The sequence below is a fragment of the Mytilus trossulus genome, chromosome 4 (assembly GCF_036588685.1).
Source record: "Mytilus trossulus isolate FHL-02 chromosome 4, PNRI_Mtr1.1.1.hap1, whole genome shotgun sequence".
Lineage (NCBI taxonomy): Eukaryota > Metazoa > Mollusca > Bivalvia > Mytilida > Mytilidae > Mytilus > Mytilus trossulus.
This window is the reverse complement of record NC_086376.1, coordinates 22,079,647-22,096,780: the sequence shown is the minus strand read 5'-3', so window position 1 is coordinate 22,096,780 and position 17,134 is coordinate 22,079,647. Positions and strand designations below refer to the sequence as shown.

At 32.2% G+C, this 17,134-nt stretch overlaps 1 protein-coding gene across 1 annotated transcript in view; it reads left to right on the top strand.

Annotated features, from left to right (window-relative positions):
- LOC134714890 (molybdopterin synthase catalytic subunit-like) overlaps positions 1–7,956 on the top strand; it is a 37,006-nt gene extending 29,050 nt beyond the window's left edge. The window contains exons 5-7 of the mRNA XM_063576580.1: positions 3,543–3,693; positions 5,297–5,420; positions 7,315–7,956. Of these exons, the coding sequence (XP_063432650.1) occupies positions 3,543–3,693; positions 5,297–5,420; positions 7,315–7,380 (341 nt within the window). The 3' untranslated portion in view covers positions 7,381–7,956. The remainder of the gene's footprint in view (positions 1–3,542; positions 3,694–5,296; positions 5,421–7,314) is intronic.
- Positions 7,957–17,134: the final 9,178 nt, after the last annotated feature.

The following is a 17,134-nucleotide window of genomic DNA, read 5'->3' as shown; positions in this document are numbered from 1 at the left end:
CAACTCTATCTATCCTATTAGGTCCGAGACCACAATTGTCGTCCCTTGATTTTCGTTGTTCACGAATATAGTCCCTAGTGTTAACAGTGGGTTACTTGCCAATAATTTTATACCCCTTCCAAATGTATTTCTCCATGTTTAATGCCTAAAATTGTAAGTAGGGGGGTGAAATTACACTGTAAAAAAATTAAGGTCCAGAATTTTACAGGAAAGTAGTGATTTGGTCCAGCTGAAAAAAGTTAAAAATTAGCACTTCAGAAGCTGTCAAAAGATTTCAAGACACCCTAAACACAAAATTGTCCATATTTGAGTTAGAGCCAAGTAAAGTTTTCTATAATTTTGATATAATTTGTCCCAAAAGTAGTACAACACACTGTAAAAATTTAATTGAGAATGCACAGGTGGGATTTTTTAAATTTTCATTTATGTTCTAAAAGAAATGCACTACGAATTAATTGTGGTCTCCGACCTATAGATTGTGTATATTTTCAAGTATACCAATCATGCTTAATTGAGCCATTTTGTCTGTGAAGATGATAAAATCATGTTTATAATTTTCAACAAATAAAATTGGTGTGATTGCATTTGTCTGCAAAGAAGTTATTATAAAATATCACATCAATGGTCAGGAGAGACATAGCAAGTATTGACACTATGTGAATTTGTCTTTGACATCAATTAAGAAACTGTGATGATATATAATGATTGATTGATTTGTAAGTGAAACTTATAATTACGTTATTGATGAAATCATTGGTAAAGAGACTTTTAATGACTTAGGGTCAATAGAGTTTTCTTTTGATAATTTGATTTATTACTTTGTCTTAATGGTGGATGTTTGTTGCATGTGTTACTAAGGTAAAAACATCTTTTGTCAGAGAGGTAATTTCTAGAAATAATTGATGCAATCCAGTGACATGACAAAAAATGTAAGAAGATACTGATTTAGGAACCAATACTGTGATTGATTCATTTTAATATTTAATTGGAAGTTATATTTCTTTCTTTGAAGTAAATTAGTGCATTGAAATAATACTTGGGAAATCCATGATTCCAAAATGGAATTAAAACAGTACACACTAGTGAGCCTACTATGGAAAAAACAAAACATTTAGATTATAAATAGTGCAAGTTGGTGCAACAGAAGTGCATTTGATTTGAAAATTGTTGATATTTAATTCTCAAGACCAAAATATATGAATAATCAACTAACCAAGTGAATAATTCATCAGCAATGTTTCTTTCCTTATATAATATTGACAAAGTTGAACCAAATTGGCTTTTAATGAGGCTCGAGGGTACAAAATATTCAGGAAATTTTTTAAACATTATTTGTTTTCATTACAAATTTTATTTATTTCACAATTAGTTGTTACTTTATAATAAGGTACAAAAATCAACCAAAAAATCAATTGGTTTTGGCCCCCAATGACTTTTAAAATGTTTATATTATGGAAAAAGCTCTAAATTATCTCCCTTTTTGGTGAAAAATTGCAATTTTTTTGCATTAGAATTGAAATATTTTATTATTTTTTTCAAATGAGCTGTACTTAACTAAACTATTGTAAAATTTAAGCGATTTCTGTATTTTAATTCTTTTTTTTATTTTGATATTACCTTATTTTCTCCTATTAGTTCAACAGAATAAAGTTACCTAAACAAAGATGCTTGTTTCTTTTGAAGGCAAATTGTGAGCTTAAATGAAAGGTGACACTGTATTTTTATTTTATTTTTCTATAAGGTATAGAATAAAGTTTATCTATAGAAAAAAATAGCACAATCCTATATTACAAAAAATTTTGATTTACACCCGCGAGCCCCTTAAAACAAATTATTTTTATAAATGATTGAACTAAACAAAATCCAATTCCATTTTTTTTAGCTCACCTGGCATAGCCATGTGAGCTTATGCCATCACTTGGCGTCCGTCGTCGTCCGTCGTCCGTCGTCGTCGTCTGTCGTCGTTGTAAACTATTTCAAGAATCTTCTCCCTTGAAACTACTAGGCCAAATACTTCCAAACATTAACTGAATGTTCCTCAGGGTATCTAGTTTATAAATTGTATCCGAAGTTTTGATCTATCAACAAACATGGAAGCCATTGCTTAAAATAGAACATAGGGGTCAAATGCAGTTTTTGGCTTATATCTCAAAAACCAAAGCATTTAGAGCAAATCTGACACGAGGGTAAAATTGTTTATCAGGACAAGATCTACTTGCCCTGAAATTTTCAGATGAATCAGAGAACCTGTTGTTGGGTTGCTGCCACTTAATTGGTAATTTTAAGGAAATTTTGCAGTTTTTGGTCATTATCTTGAATATTACTATAGATAAAGATAAACTGTAAACAGCAAAAATGATCAGCAAAGTAAGATCTACAAATAAGTTAATATGACCAAAATTATCAATTGACCCCTTAAGGGGTTATTGTCCTTTAATGACAATTTTTCACAATTTGTTCATCATATTTGCTAACTTTAAAAAATCTTTTCCTCTAAAACTACTCAACCAAATTCAACCAAACTTCAACTGAATGATCAGTAGGGTGTATAAAATAAAGTTTGTGTTTTTATTTTCTATTTCGTCAAAAACATGGCCGTCATGGCTAAAAATAGAACACAGGGTAAAATGCAGTTTTTGGCTTATATCTCAAAAACTCCAGCATTTAGAGCAAATAAGACAAGAAGTTAAAGTATTTATTAGGTCAAGGTCTACCTGTCCTGAAATTTTCAGCCAAAGTGGGTAACTGGTTTTTCAGGTATAATGCCCCTGAATTGATGATTTTAAAGAATTTTTTCAGTTTTTGGTTATTATCTTGAATATTATTATAGATACAGATAAACTGTTAATAGCAAAAATGTTAAGCAAAGTAAGATCTACAAATAAGTCAATTGACCAAAATTGTCAATTGACCCCTTAAGGGGTTATTGCCCTTAAAAGACTTTTTTCACAATTTGTTCATCATGTTGACTTACTTTAAAAAAAAATTCTCCTTTGAAACTGCTGTATCAATTTCAGCCAAACTTAGGCTAAATGAGTTTCAGAGTATCTAGAATAAATTTTATATTTTATTTCCTTGTATGTCAAGAAACATAGAGCTCTCCTATGGCTAAAATAGAACATAGGAGAAAATGATTTTTTTTTTTGCTTTTGAAGAAAATAACACGATTCAAAGAACATTTAAATAAATTGAAAAGCCAAAATAATCATTAAAAAAAATTCAGGTGAGCGATTCAGGCTCTTGAGAGCCTCTTGTTTCATTTCTCGTTGCTAGTGCCCCTTTACAATATAATTTGAACTTAAGGTTTTGTCCATCAAAATTCATCTGAAACCTTGAAAGTATACAGCGAACAATATTGATTATAAATGAATGTTCTTTGGTTTAATAGAGAATATAATTATGTGTTTTAGATCATAAAAAATGAAAATTTTGTACACAAATGGTTCATTTCAGGGACTAAGAAAGATAATTTTGATGTTTTAATAGGAAGATAAAAAAATACCTGAACCACTGACATTTAACTAATTTTGCTCAATTTCCAGGAACTACAAGAGATAATTTTGATGGCAAGAGAGTGAAAACATTAGAATATGAAGCTTACATTCCTATGGCAAAAAAGAAAATGTCAGAAGTTTGTCAACAGATTAGAGATAAATGGGAAGTGGAAAACATTGCTATGGAACATAGAATAGGGTAAGTGAGACAACTATTAGAGATAAATGGGAAGTGGAAAACATTGCTATGGAACATAGAATAGGGTAAGGGAGACAACTATTATAGATAAATGGGAAGTGGAAAACATTGCTATGGAACATAGAATAGGGTATGGGAGACAACCATTAGAGATAAATGGGAAGTGGAAAACATTGCTATGGAACATAGAATAGGGTAAGGGAGACAACTATTATAGATAAATGGGAAGTGAAAAACATTGCTATGGAACATAGAATAGGGTAAGGGAGACAACTATTATAGATAAATGGGAAGTAGAATGTATTGCTATGGAACAGAGAATAGGGTAAGGGAGACAACTATTATAGATAAATGGGAAGTGGAATGTATTGCTATGGAACAGAGAATAGGGTAAAGGGAGACAACTATTATAGATAAATGGGAAGTGGTATGTATTGCTATGGAGACAACTATTATAGATAAACGGGAATTGGAATGTATTGCTATGGAACAGAGAATAGGGTGAGGGAAACAACTATTATAGATAAATGGGAAGTGGAATGTATTGCTATGGAACAGAGAATAGGGTAAGGAAGACAACTATTGTGACAAATAAAAGAGTTTTTGAAACACCTTTGACAGGTTAAATAACCCATGCTACAACTCTTTGAGTTGACAATAGATGACCTGCTGCATGGTAAAAAAAATGCTTCTTTTCCATAGCCATTCCATATTATTGTTGATGTATTAGCCGTCCTTACAGAATCAACTTTTTGTATTTTTTAAGTTTAAGTGTTTTTTTGTCTCCCATGCAACAAACACCACTAGAACAATGCAAAGGTATTCTGCTTCAATAGCCATTCTTAAAACACTAGGCAATATAGGAAAGGTGTACTGACATAAGAAGTCTCTAAACACATTAGCTCCAAATGGAGCTTTCGATAGAAGAAGCCATATTAACTATGTTTATCAGTGAGAAAAATGTAAAAGCATAAAAATATAGTATATATACCAATACACATAATTAACAGCGCCTGTTTTAGTTAACAGGCGGTTCAGGTAATAACTGCCGGTTCAGATTTAACTGGCGGTTCGAAGTGAACCCGCGGATCAAAGTTATCCAGTGGATCTTGTTGATATCTAAAAAGGTTCAATTATCCTTTCAATGGGATTTTCCATGGTTACAGATATCTATATTAAGCTAATGTACATGTTACAGTAAACTTTCTTTACATGTTACGGTTAAATCTAAATTGCTGGTTAACTCAACCGCCGGTTACCATATCTATATGAATAGGGTGCAAACATTAATCCACCATTCTGCCTCTGATGAAGGTCCTTTTTGGACCGAAACTGGTCAGGCTTTGAAACATCACCAGGCGCTGTTAATTATGTGTATTGGTATAATATATACAATATTTTCAAGCCATTCTTAAAACACCTGATATTTTTTTTTAATAAGGTCCTATTCAGAACAAGTAATAATCATAGATCACTAATTTTTCAATAAAATACTTTATATTTTACGATTTCTTGATTTTTAGATAGCTCAGAAATGACCGACAAACATGTATTAGACCATATCTTGACCATTGACATTTTATACCTTTATTTATTTATTTAGACTTGTTCCAGTAACCGAGGCCAGTATCATTATAGCCATATCATCACCACATAGAAAAGAAAGTCTAGAAGCTGTTCAATATGCTATAGATACTGTTAAGGCTATTGTTCCTGTTTGGAAAAAGGTACCATTATATTGACTTTTAGTAGGGACAACCTTTAAATGTTACAAGGATATTGTAATATGCTTATTGGAATTTGGATAATATTCAGTATGTCAATTAACATTTAAAGAAAGTTCATACTTAATAAGTCAATACTGTAACTTCAGAAATTAATGGGTGCATTTATTATTATGTTTTATGAAAAATGGACAGTAACACAAGACTTAATCTTGCGGTTTCAGGAAAATCTTTATACAGAAATATGTATCAGATATCAGATTGCAAGTTCTTATTATATATATATTTACCTATTCCAATTGTTCACATTTATAAAAACTTTGCAATAATTTCTTAATTTACATTAATTGTAATGTCAAGGGTGTTGTCCCTTTTTAGGAAAAAAGTATGGTACCTTAAAGGGGCACTAGCTACGAGATGTATAAAAAATCATAAGTAAGATTGTTTTAGTTCAATCAATAATGAAAGTGAAATAGTGAAGTAATAATTCGCTTTTAGCACTCAAAATGGTTTAATTTTGTCAAATTAAGCGATGAAACATTGATAATTACTGTTTCACTTGCAAGTGAATTAGCCGACCTCATTAAATCCATATTCATGTGAACTTCAATTTAACCTCTACCTTGAGATTGACAATGCATGCATTATACGTGTACAGGTTATATTAAAAAAGAAGAATGTCAACAATGAAAGTGAAACTAAGGTAAATCATTTGATTACTGATTCGATCTATATAAAATCATTCTTATACGGTTAAAAACAATGAGACACATACATTTTTAATCTATAAGATAAAATCAAACAGACCTATAAAAATCCAATCGCACGTGTTGGTTTAATCTATTCATATAGTTATTTATGTTAACATCGCTTATATGGTCATCTGAGGTCAAATCAATAGTAAATTAGATGGCGTCTGGACTAACATACACACGAAACGGACCTACATATTATTTATACCATGCTCTGTATACTGTTTATTTTAGACTTTTGGTAGTTTGGAAAAATGTTTTACATTGTTATAAATCAAATATGAGAATTTGAGTCAAATCAGTGACCATGAATTTGATAGCTAGTGCCCCTTTAAGGGTGAATTCAGGAACTGAATTTTCGGCTCTCCCTTGACACCATTTGCGAGTATGGTCTTGAGGAAACGATGATAGTCCGTCGGAAGGGGACGATAAATGGCTGACCCGTGTTAAGAGAGAGCCATATCTCTTGCACGTTAAAGACACCCTTGTAGATTTCGAAAAAGAGTAGGCTAATGCCACTACAAGGCAGCACTCGCACCCGCAAAGTGGAAAGGGATTAATATAAGTTGCAAAACTTGTTTCCCAATCCACTATAAATAAATATGTTTAAACTAAGGGTGAAATATTCATAATCAAGTTTGATTCCATTTTTGTTAATAAAAGAAATTACTTATATATATGTAAGATAGAACAACAGTCTAGTACAAACTAAAGCTAAAACAGAGATTTAAAGTTCTGCATACAATGAACATACAGTCTTCTTCAATAGACAAGTGACTTTTTTATATATATCAAACTTGAAAACCTACCCATTTACTACTGAAGGAAAAAATATTTGAATAAAGCTTGATTGGTTACTGCTACAATTAAATAGGATTTAACATTCCAGGAACAAATTATTATATCCCTTCTTATTACAATGTAGTATACCCCAATTCAAAGAGTTAAGGCTATATTACATTTGCCCTGTCTCTTGGTTTGTCTGTCTGTTCATCTGAACATTCTTTTGATTTTTACAAAGCACGTATTCTTGTCTTTTCAAATAATTAGCACTTTTTCATTTTGCCTTGATTTTAAAATTAAAGTTTATGGATGATTGAAAATTATAAAATTACCAATAATTGATTTAAATGATTTCTTAACAGGAAATATATGAAGATGAATCGTCCCAGTGGAAAGAAAATAAAGAATGTTACTGGAAGTCCTCCTGACCAATGTGTCCATTGTGTTAATAACTAGTTATATTAGAAAGATTAATATATAACTGACAGAAGAGTAATATTTGTTTAATTTCTGATACTCGTGACACTATGATTTGATAAATATATGTTTTTATGACTTGAACATATTGATGAGAGAAAATTGGCTAGATAAGGATCAAACCTTTCATATTTCATCAAAATACCATTTTATATCCTTTCAAGGACGTATAACTAACATACGTCCTTGATCCTTTCAATTTCAATTTTATTTTTTACAAAAGAAATTATCTTCTGTTTGTTTGTGAAATCACATGAGTTGTAAATATGATATCTGAAACATGCATGCTCAAGGATGTTGTGATTTAATGAAATAGTAAATTAAATACTTTTTAAACAATCGATACTACAATATTCCAGACTTCTATTTTATTACTAATTCTGGTTAAAATTTTCCAGAAGATGATTTAAGATTATCTTATAAGTAAAGTGTTTAAAGAATAATCATTGTGAATGAAAAATATTAGTTCATTAATGAATTTCATTTATGAATTTAATTTATTAATAATCTATTTGCGATTAATGTTATTGTGAGAGAGCCGTGGTGTAGTGGTTAGTGCATCGGACTACTAACACAAGGGTTCCTGGTTCGATTCCCGTTTGGGATGAAAATTTCAGGAACCCTATGTTCGGCTCTCCCTTGAAACCATTTGCAAGTATGGTCTTGAGGAAACGATGATAGTCCGTCGGACGGGGACGATAAATGGCTGGCCCGTGTTATGAGAGAGCCACATCTCTTGCACGTTAAAGACACCCTTGTAGATTTCGAAAAAGAGTAGGCTAATGTGTGAGCCAAAATTTGTTCCTGTGAAAAAAGTTCCAGTGGACCTAATTTCACAGGTAATTTGTTCTGGGAGAACTTTTTACACAGACAATTTCTATATAATTTGTTCCATCTATATGAAATAAGTTCCACACTTTACCTGGTGAAATAAGTTCTGGGTTGGTGAAATTTGTTCCTAACCTAGTGAAATAAGTTCCATGTTTGTGAGATTTGTTCCTTACCTGGTGAAATAAGTTCTGGATTTGTGAGATTTGTTCCTCACCTGGTGAAATAAGTTCCTTGACTATGAAATATGTTCCACTGGTTTAACAAGTTATCTTATATACTGAGCACTTGTCATCAGTCAGTTTAAAGTCATTATAAAAACATGTATTTAGTCTGTATTATATTGATAATGTAATAAATAAAAAGTGTAAACATCCAATTTGGATCATGTGGAGTTCAGAAAAAGTTAAATAACATACTCAATTAATAATACTAAAAATGACAATTATGAACCAGGAAAGAGTAGAATAAAAAATAATAATAAAAGTCATTCCCCCAAAAAAGGTATCATAGTTAAAGATGAACATTTGTACTCTTAAAAAAAGGACAAAGTGACTGATAAATTATTTTAAAAGACAAAGAAACAAAAGAAACGCTCTTTAAAAACTGCAATGGCCATAGCTAAGTACATGTATGATAAGAACACCCATGACAGATCAACAGGAAACAAGGAGGTCGAATACCACATAAAGGATAAAACATAGATACAAATTATGATACATTATCATCGCTTTTATTTCTTATCTCCATCCTACAGTCATGCATTCAATTGCAAATGTACCCCATGCAAGCACAGTACTTATTTTCTGTGAAATTGGTTCGAGCAGAACATTTTCATTGATTTCTATAAAATACCTTTGTTCAAAACTAATATCACAAGAACTTATTTCACCTTTTCTTTTAAATTTTAGTATTGGAACAAAACTCATGGTGCTGTAATTTTTGTTCCGGAACTTATTTCACACTTGTTTAAAAAATTAGTTCCGGAACAAATTTTATAGTGCTGGAACATATTTTCTGTGACATAAGTTCCGGTGGAACATATTTCATATGAAATTTGTTCCGGTGGAACAAATGTCACGCCGGAACAAATATTTTGTTACATGATTATGTTTATTTATCATAATCGTTGCACTCTTTTTGTCAGAATTATATATATATAATGCAAATCAAAGCTAAATAATATCTAGCAGAATGTATATTTCTGGAAGTTCAATGTTAATCAGGTTTCCCTCCTGTGTCATTTCATTTCTCTTTTCTGAATACATACATCCCTTACAAGTCTCCTACCAGGAAAGCTAAAGGGTTTGCATTCCGTCCTTTAGTCGTCAGTCAGGCAATTAGTTTTCCACACCTTTTTAACTCGCCTATCCCATAGGGCTAAGTGAGCTTTTCTCATCACTTGGCGTATGTCATCGTTAACTTTTACAAAAATCTTCTTCTCTGAAACTATTGAACCAAATTTTACCAAACTTGGCCACAATTATCATTGGGGTATCTTGTTTAAAAAATGTGTCCAGTGACCAGGCCAACCAACCAAGATGGCTGCCATAGCTAAAAATAGAACATAGGGGTAAAATGTAGATTTTGACTTATATCTCTGAAACCAAAGCATAAATAGCAATCTGACATGGGATAGAATTGTTTATCAGGTCAAAATCTATCTGCCCTGAAATTTTCAGATAAATCAGACAACCCGATGTTAGGTTGCTGCCTCTGAATTGATAATGTTTAGGAAATTTTGCTGTGTTCGGTTATCTTATTATAGATATAGAGATAAACTGTAAACAGCACTAATGTTCAGCAAAGTAAGATTTACAAATAAGTCAACATAACCAAAATGGTCAGTTGACCCCTTAAGGAGTTATTACCCTTTATAGTCATTTTCAACAATTCTTCATAAATATTTTGTGATTTTTTACAAACATTTCTCTGAAACTAGTAGGACAAATTTAACCAAACTTTTCCACAATCCTAATTAGGGTACATGTTTCTAGTTTTAAAAAGGAAGAGCCATTTTGCCTCGAATTCTTTTCATTCAATAAGATAGGTAAATCATATTTTAAATAGCCAAATAGATGCTAATTATAGTACATGAACATATGTCACATTATTTACTTTTAAACCTCGAACAGGTATTCCAACAAAAAACAAGGACAAGACTATTGGTTTTTATACGACCGTAAAAATTGAAAAAAAAATCGTCGTATATTGCTATCACGTTGGTGTCGTCGTCTGAATACTTAGGAGATAACTGTATTGTATTTTAATCTTGGCCTTCGTAAAACGTAGATTTTACTGTCGCAAATTGAGTTTACCTAGCGACGCGGAGCGGAGATAGGTAAACGGATATTTGCGACAGTAAAATCAAGTTTTACGAAGGCCAAGCTTAAAATACAATACAGTTATCTCCATTCTAATGCCACATATCAAATTAAATTTCATTTAATAAATATTTTGGCTTAAAAATGCCATAAATGAAAAAGTCCGCGAAACTGTTGCATCGTCTTTAGCATCTAAACAATGTGACGTCATATGTATACTCATAAACATGTCAAACATGAATACTAAATGTATTTTTACTCTTCGTACGCTTCACAATGGTTTCAATATAGACAAAAAGAAGATTTTGAGGCTCAAAATGTGACAATCTTGTTTATTTTTTGAGAAAATATATATACCCCAAAAAAATCGGAATTCAAAATGGTGGCTTTCTTTGTTACGGACTGGTAGAACGTGGAATCTAACCCCTCAAAATATTTGTCAACGTCCAATGAAAATTATCCTTACAAACTAATTGCATTAGAATTTTAGTTTTCACACTCTAACTTTAGTAAAAGTGAATAGAAATCTATGAAATTTTAACACAAGGTTTATGACCACAAAAGGAAGGTTGGGATTGATTTTGGGAGTTTTGATCCCAACATTTTAGGAATAAGGGGCCAATAAGGGGCCCAAATAAGCATTTTTCTTGGTTTTCGCACCATAATTTTTGTATAAGTAAATAGAAATCTATGAAATTTAAACACAAGGTTTATGACCATTAAAGGAAGGTTGGTATTGATTAAAGAAGTTTTGGTTCCAACAGTTTAGGAACAAGGGGTCAAAAGGGTTTAAATTAAACTGATTTCATTAAAAATTGAATAATTGAGGTTCTTTGATATGCTGAATCTAACCGTGTATGTAGATTCTTAAATTTTGGTCACGTTTTCAAATTGGTCTACATTAAGGTCCAAAGGGTTCAAAATTAAACTTAGTTTGATTTTGACAAAAATTGAATTTTCGGGGTTCTTTGATATGCTGAATCTTAAAATGTACTTAGATTTTTTATTATTGGCCCAGTTTTCAAGTTAGTCCAAATCGGGGTCCAAAATTAAACTTTGTTTGATTTCATTAAAAATTGAATAATTTAGGTTCTTTGATATGCCAAATCTAACTGTGTATGTAGATTCTTAATTTTTGGTCCTGTTTTCAAATTGATCTACATTTTAAAGTCCAAAGGGTCCAAAATTAAACTTAGTTTGATTTTAACAAAAATTGAATTTTTAAGGTTCTTTGATATGCTGAATCCAAACATGTACTTAAGATTCTTTATTATGGGCCCAGTTTTCAATATGGTCCAAATCAGGATCCAGATTCAGTATTGTGCAATAGCAAGAAATTTTCAATTGCACAGTACTCAGCAATAACAAGAAATCTTCAATTGCACAGTACTGTGCAATAGCAAGAAATTTTCAATTGCACAGTATTGCGCAATAGCAAGAAATCTTCAATTGCACAGTATTGTGCAATAGCAAGTATTTTCAATTGCACAGTATTGCGCAATAGAAAGAAATATCTAATTGCACAATATTGTGCAATAGCAAGAAATTTCAATTGGAGTTATCTTTCTTTGTCCAGAATAGTAGTTGAATCAACTTAAATCATTGTTTTATACAATATACAATGTATATTCACTTTTACTACAAACTGATAAATTAAAACAATCTTTACCATTCAGTGATAACAAGCACTTTTTTAGCTCACCTGGCCCAAAGGGCCAAGTGAGCTTTTCCCATCACTTGGCGTCCGGCGTCGTCGTCGTCCATCGTCGTTAGCTTTTACAAAAATCTTCTCCTCTGAAACTACGGGGCCAAATTAAACCAAACTTGGCCACAATCATCATTGGGGTATCTAGTTTAAAAAATGTGTGGCGTGACCCGGTCAACCAAACAAGATGGCCACCACGGCTAAAAATAGAACATAGGGGTAAAATGCAGTTTTTGGCTTATAACTCAAAAACCAAAGCATTTAGAGCAAATCTGACATGGGGTATAATTGTTTATCAGGTCAAGATCTATCTGCCCTGAAATTTTCAGATGAATCGGACAACCTGTTGTTGGGTTGCTGCCCCTGAATTGGTAATTTTAAGGAAATTTTTCTGTTTTTGGTTATTATCTTGAATATTATTATAGATAGAGATAAACTGTAAACAGCAATAATGTTCAGCAAAGTAAGATTTACAAATAAGTCAACATGACCGAAATGGTCAGTTGACCCCTTTAGGAGTTATTGCCCTTTATAGTCAATTTTTAACCATTTTTCGTAAATCTTAGTTATCTTTTACAAAAATCTTCTCCTCTGAAACTACGGGGCCAAATTAATCCAAACTTGGCAACAATCATCTTTGGGGTATCTAGTTTAAAAAATGTGTGGCGTGACCCAGTCAACCAACCAAGATGGCCACCACGGCCAAAAATAGAACATAGGGGTAAAATGCAGTTTTTGGCTTATAACTCAAAAACCAAAGCATTTAGAGCAAATCTGACATGGGGTTAACTTGTTTATCAGATCAATATCTATCTGCCTAACAATTTTCAGATGAATCTGATAACCCGTTGTTGGGTTGCTGCCCGTGAATAGGTAATTTTAAGGAAATTTTGCTGTTTTTGGTTATTATCTTGAATATTATCATAGATAAAGATAAACCTGTAAACAGCAATAATGTTCAGCAAAGTAAGATTTACAAATAAGTCAACATGACCGAAATGGTCAATTGACCCCCTAAGGAGTTATTGTCCTTTATAGTCAATTTTTAACAATTTTCATAAAATTTGTAAATTTTTATTAACATTTCCACTGATACTACTGGGCCAATTCATTATAGATAGAGATAATTGTAAGCAGCAAGACTGTTTAGTAAAGTAAAGATTTACAAACACATCACCATCACCAAAACACAATTTTGTCATGAATCCATCTGCTTCCTTTGTTTAATATTTGAATATTCTCATTTGAAATTTCTAAATAATAAGAAAATTTTCTTTCATTTTTTTGAGAGGATTAATATTCAACAGCATAGTTAATTGCTCAAAGGCAAAAAAAAATTTTTAAGTTCATTAGACCACATTCATTCTGTGTCAGAGACCTATGCTGTGTCAACTATTTAATCACAATCCAAATTTAGAGCTGAATCCAGCTTGAATGTTGTGTCCATACTTGCCCGAACCGTTCAGGGTTCAACCTCTGCGGTTGTATAAAGCTGCGCCCTGTGGAGCATCTGGTTTTATATTGACTTTGTTTAACTGTAAATACCCTTTGTGCGCATAAGGTACCATACCAAGTAACTTGTCAACAAGCCAAAAAATATCGAAAACAAGTTTTTCTAATTTTGAATATATGTATATCTGTAGTTGTCAAGTTCATTATAGATAGAGATAATTGTAAGCAGCAAGAATTTTCATTAAAGTAAGATCTACAAACACATTACCATCACCAAGACACACTTTTGTCATGTATTCATTGTGTCCTTTGTTTAATATGGACATAGACCAATGTGAGGGACATAGGCTCTATAGAGCCTCTAGTTCTTTGTACTTAAAGACAGAAATTGATTTAATAATTTGTATATAGTTTTGTCATCACAAATTACAGATAAAGTTTGAATTTCCTCCTGTTTGAAGATTAAATTATGAAGAGTTATGTTCCTTGGACATAGATAATACACCCAAATATTCAGTTTTCCACACATTTTTGTCATGCTTTAAGATATTAATTTTGTACTTGGTGTACAATTTACCATGACCATTTAAGGATCAAGCTTGAATTGTGTCCTTGGTCTGATAATTATGGTCCTTGGGCTTTATAATTCATGCAAGCTTTTTAGCTCAGCTGGCCCAAAGTAAGCTTTTCTCATCACTTGGCTTCTGTCGTCCTCTGTCATCTGTTGTCCCTTAACTTTTACGAAAATCTCCCCTGAAACAGCTAGGCCATATTTAACCAAACTTGGCCACAACCAACACTAGGGTATCTTGTTCATAAAATGAGTCTGATGACCCTTGCCTGCCAACCAAGATGGTCGACATTGCAAAAAAATAAAATATAGGTGTTAAATGCAGTTTTGGGATCATATCTCTGAAACCAAGGCTTTTAGAGCAAATCCGACAGAGAAAAAAATGTTCATCAGGTCTGCCCTGAAATTTTCAGATGAATTTGACAACTTGTTGTTGGGTTGCTGCCCCTGAATTGGTTATTTTAAGGAAATTAGTTTTTTGTAATTATCTTTAATATTATTATATATAGAGATAAAATGTCAACAGTAATAATGTTCAGCAAAGTAAGAACTACAAATAATAGTTATCAAAAGTACCAGGATTATAATTTAGTACGCCAGACGCAGGTTTCATCTGCATAAGACTCATCAGTGACGCTCAGGTACAAATATTTATAAAGCCAAACAAGTACAAAGTTGAAGAGCATTTAGGATCCAAAATTCCAAAAAGTTGTGCCAAACATGTCAGCATTACAAAAATTGTCAGGTAACCCCTTAATGAGTTATTGCCCTCAATAGTCAATTTTTAATAATTTTTCTTAAATTTTTGTAATCTTTTATAAAAAATCTTCGCCTCTGAACTACTGAGACAAATTTCAATTTTTAAGAACCAGCATATGTAAGAACAAAGGTTTAAACAACTACAGGCCAAGTTCAGCTGTTAACCGTGAGAAAAACAATATGTTCCACAGACCCAAAAGCCCAAGTAAGCTTTTTTCATCACTTGGCGTCTCGGTTGTTATTGTCATCATAATTGTCTGCATTGTCTTGCATTAACTTCTCCTCAAACTACTCGGCCCAATTTAACCACTTATCCACATCTTTCTTGGGGTAACTTGTGCAAAACATTTGTCCAATGATCAAGCCTGTAGTAATCTCATTGGCAACCATATCACAACTTTTTATATATACACAAAGCAGACATGGCTTAAAAAAGAACAATGGTGGAATCTGCAAGTTGTGTCTAGAATCTTAAAAAACACTTTAAATATAGAAAATCTTACCTGGTAGACATGTTAAGAATGTAAGTATTTACCCAGTAGCTGTTTGAATTTGAAAGGAGTTATTGCCCTTAGATGAAAAAAATTACAATTTTCTTCATGGTCTATTATCTTGAGGTTTATTGGAGTCATTACCCTTTAATGACAATTCGTTTTACCCTTCTTGTGTTTAAGGCAAAAACTTGAAAAGAAGTACAAGATGATCGTTTATATCATAGTCTACAAAGTTATAAAGTGTCCAATTCTAAACATTCACATAGACCTGTCCTTGGTGAGCAACACAGGCACTTTGGAGCATCTAGCTATATTAGTATGTACCATATACACTTTACTGATGCAGTGTTATAAAAGAGTTAAGGTACCTATACAAGACGCTCTAAATCAGAACTATTGGAGTAGCAACGTAATAAAGATAAAAAAAAAAAAAACGTATGTTATTTATATGGAATGTACACATTCAATTGTATTGATCCAAAAGGTGCCTTAGTACAAAAATCATTGTATCACTCTGGATGTTGTGAGTTTGAAATCCTCACGTCACGTGTACAGTACGATTTGGTTCCACTTTAAATTGACCATGTTTGTTAGTTTTCCTACCGAAGGTAAGTGTTTCTCTCCTAACAATCAAGCGTTCCTATACCGATAAACTCACTGAATGCAAAAACATGTAATTGCAATAGTACTGAAGTGACATCAAACACTGATCAACCAATCAAATCGTTCTCATAAAGTAAAAATCTGTTTGAATGAAAAACTTTTTAAAATTTCGTACCAAAATTATTTTGAAAACAATGACAAATTAATTTTACATTCTGTTTGCTAATTACATGGGTGTCCTTACTTCTGAATATAGCGAGGCAACCAGATAAAATAACTAACTATCATGGCTTATCTCCGTAAAACATAATTCTCCCTGGTTTCAGACAGTGGTCCGTCATGCTATGGTCGTCACAGACTAAAATAAATTCCAATTTTTATGAAGCAGTCAAAGCATAAACAATACATGTTCAACAAAGCCGATTGGGACACTATCTTCAAATAAATTGACCTGTCAACGCCAACATAATCCAAAATCACCAATCCAGTTGAGGCACAAGGCCACTGTGGTCAACCTTCACCACAGCCTTATTCACAATTATTGACAATCACACCACCGTCAAAGGTATGCTCATTCAGAAAGTCACTGCCGTGGCTCAACAGAGATTTCAGCTGAATGTTGTAATGCAAAATAACACATTATAGCCACGCAAAGAGAATCAAAACAGTGAAATTGGTCGTATCCAACTAAGTTAGACATCACGTGACTTTTGTGACGTATAATAGCCGCCATTTTGTATTATATTTCCCCATATAAAATGCATATATGCTTCAATAAAGTTATTAATTTTCTCATAAACCTGATCCGTTTTCTTAATTTTGCAAATCAATCCTTGATATTCAAACATATTTCTATTAAACAATGTTGGTCCTAACAGTTTAATTTTTGATTAAATTCGGTCAAATCGGAATCGTAAAATATGCACTTTTTCTCGTCATTTCTCCGTTGACTCAATGCTAAATTACCGA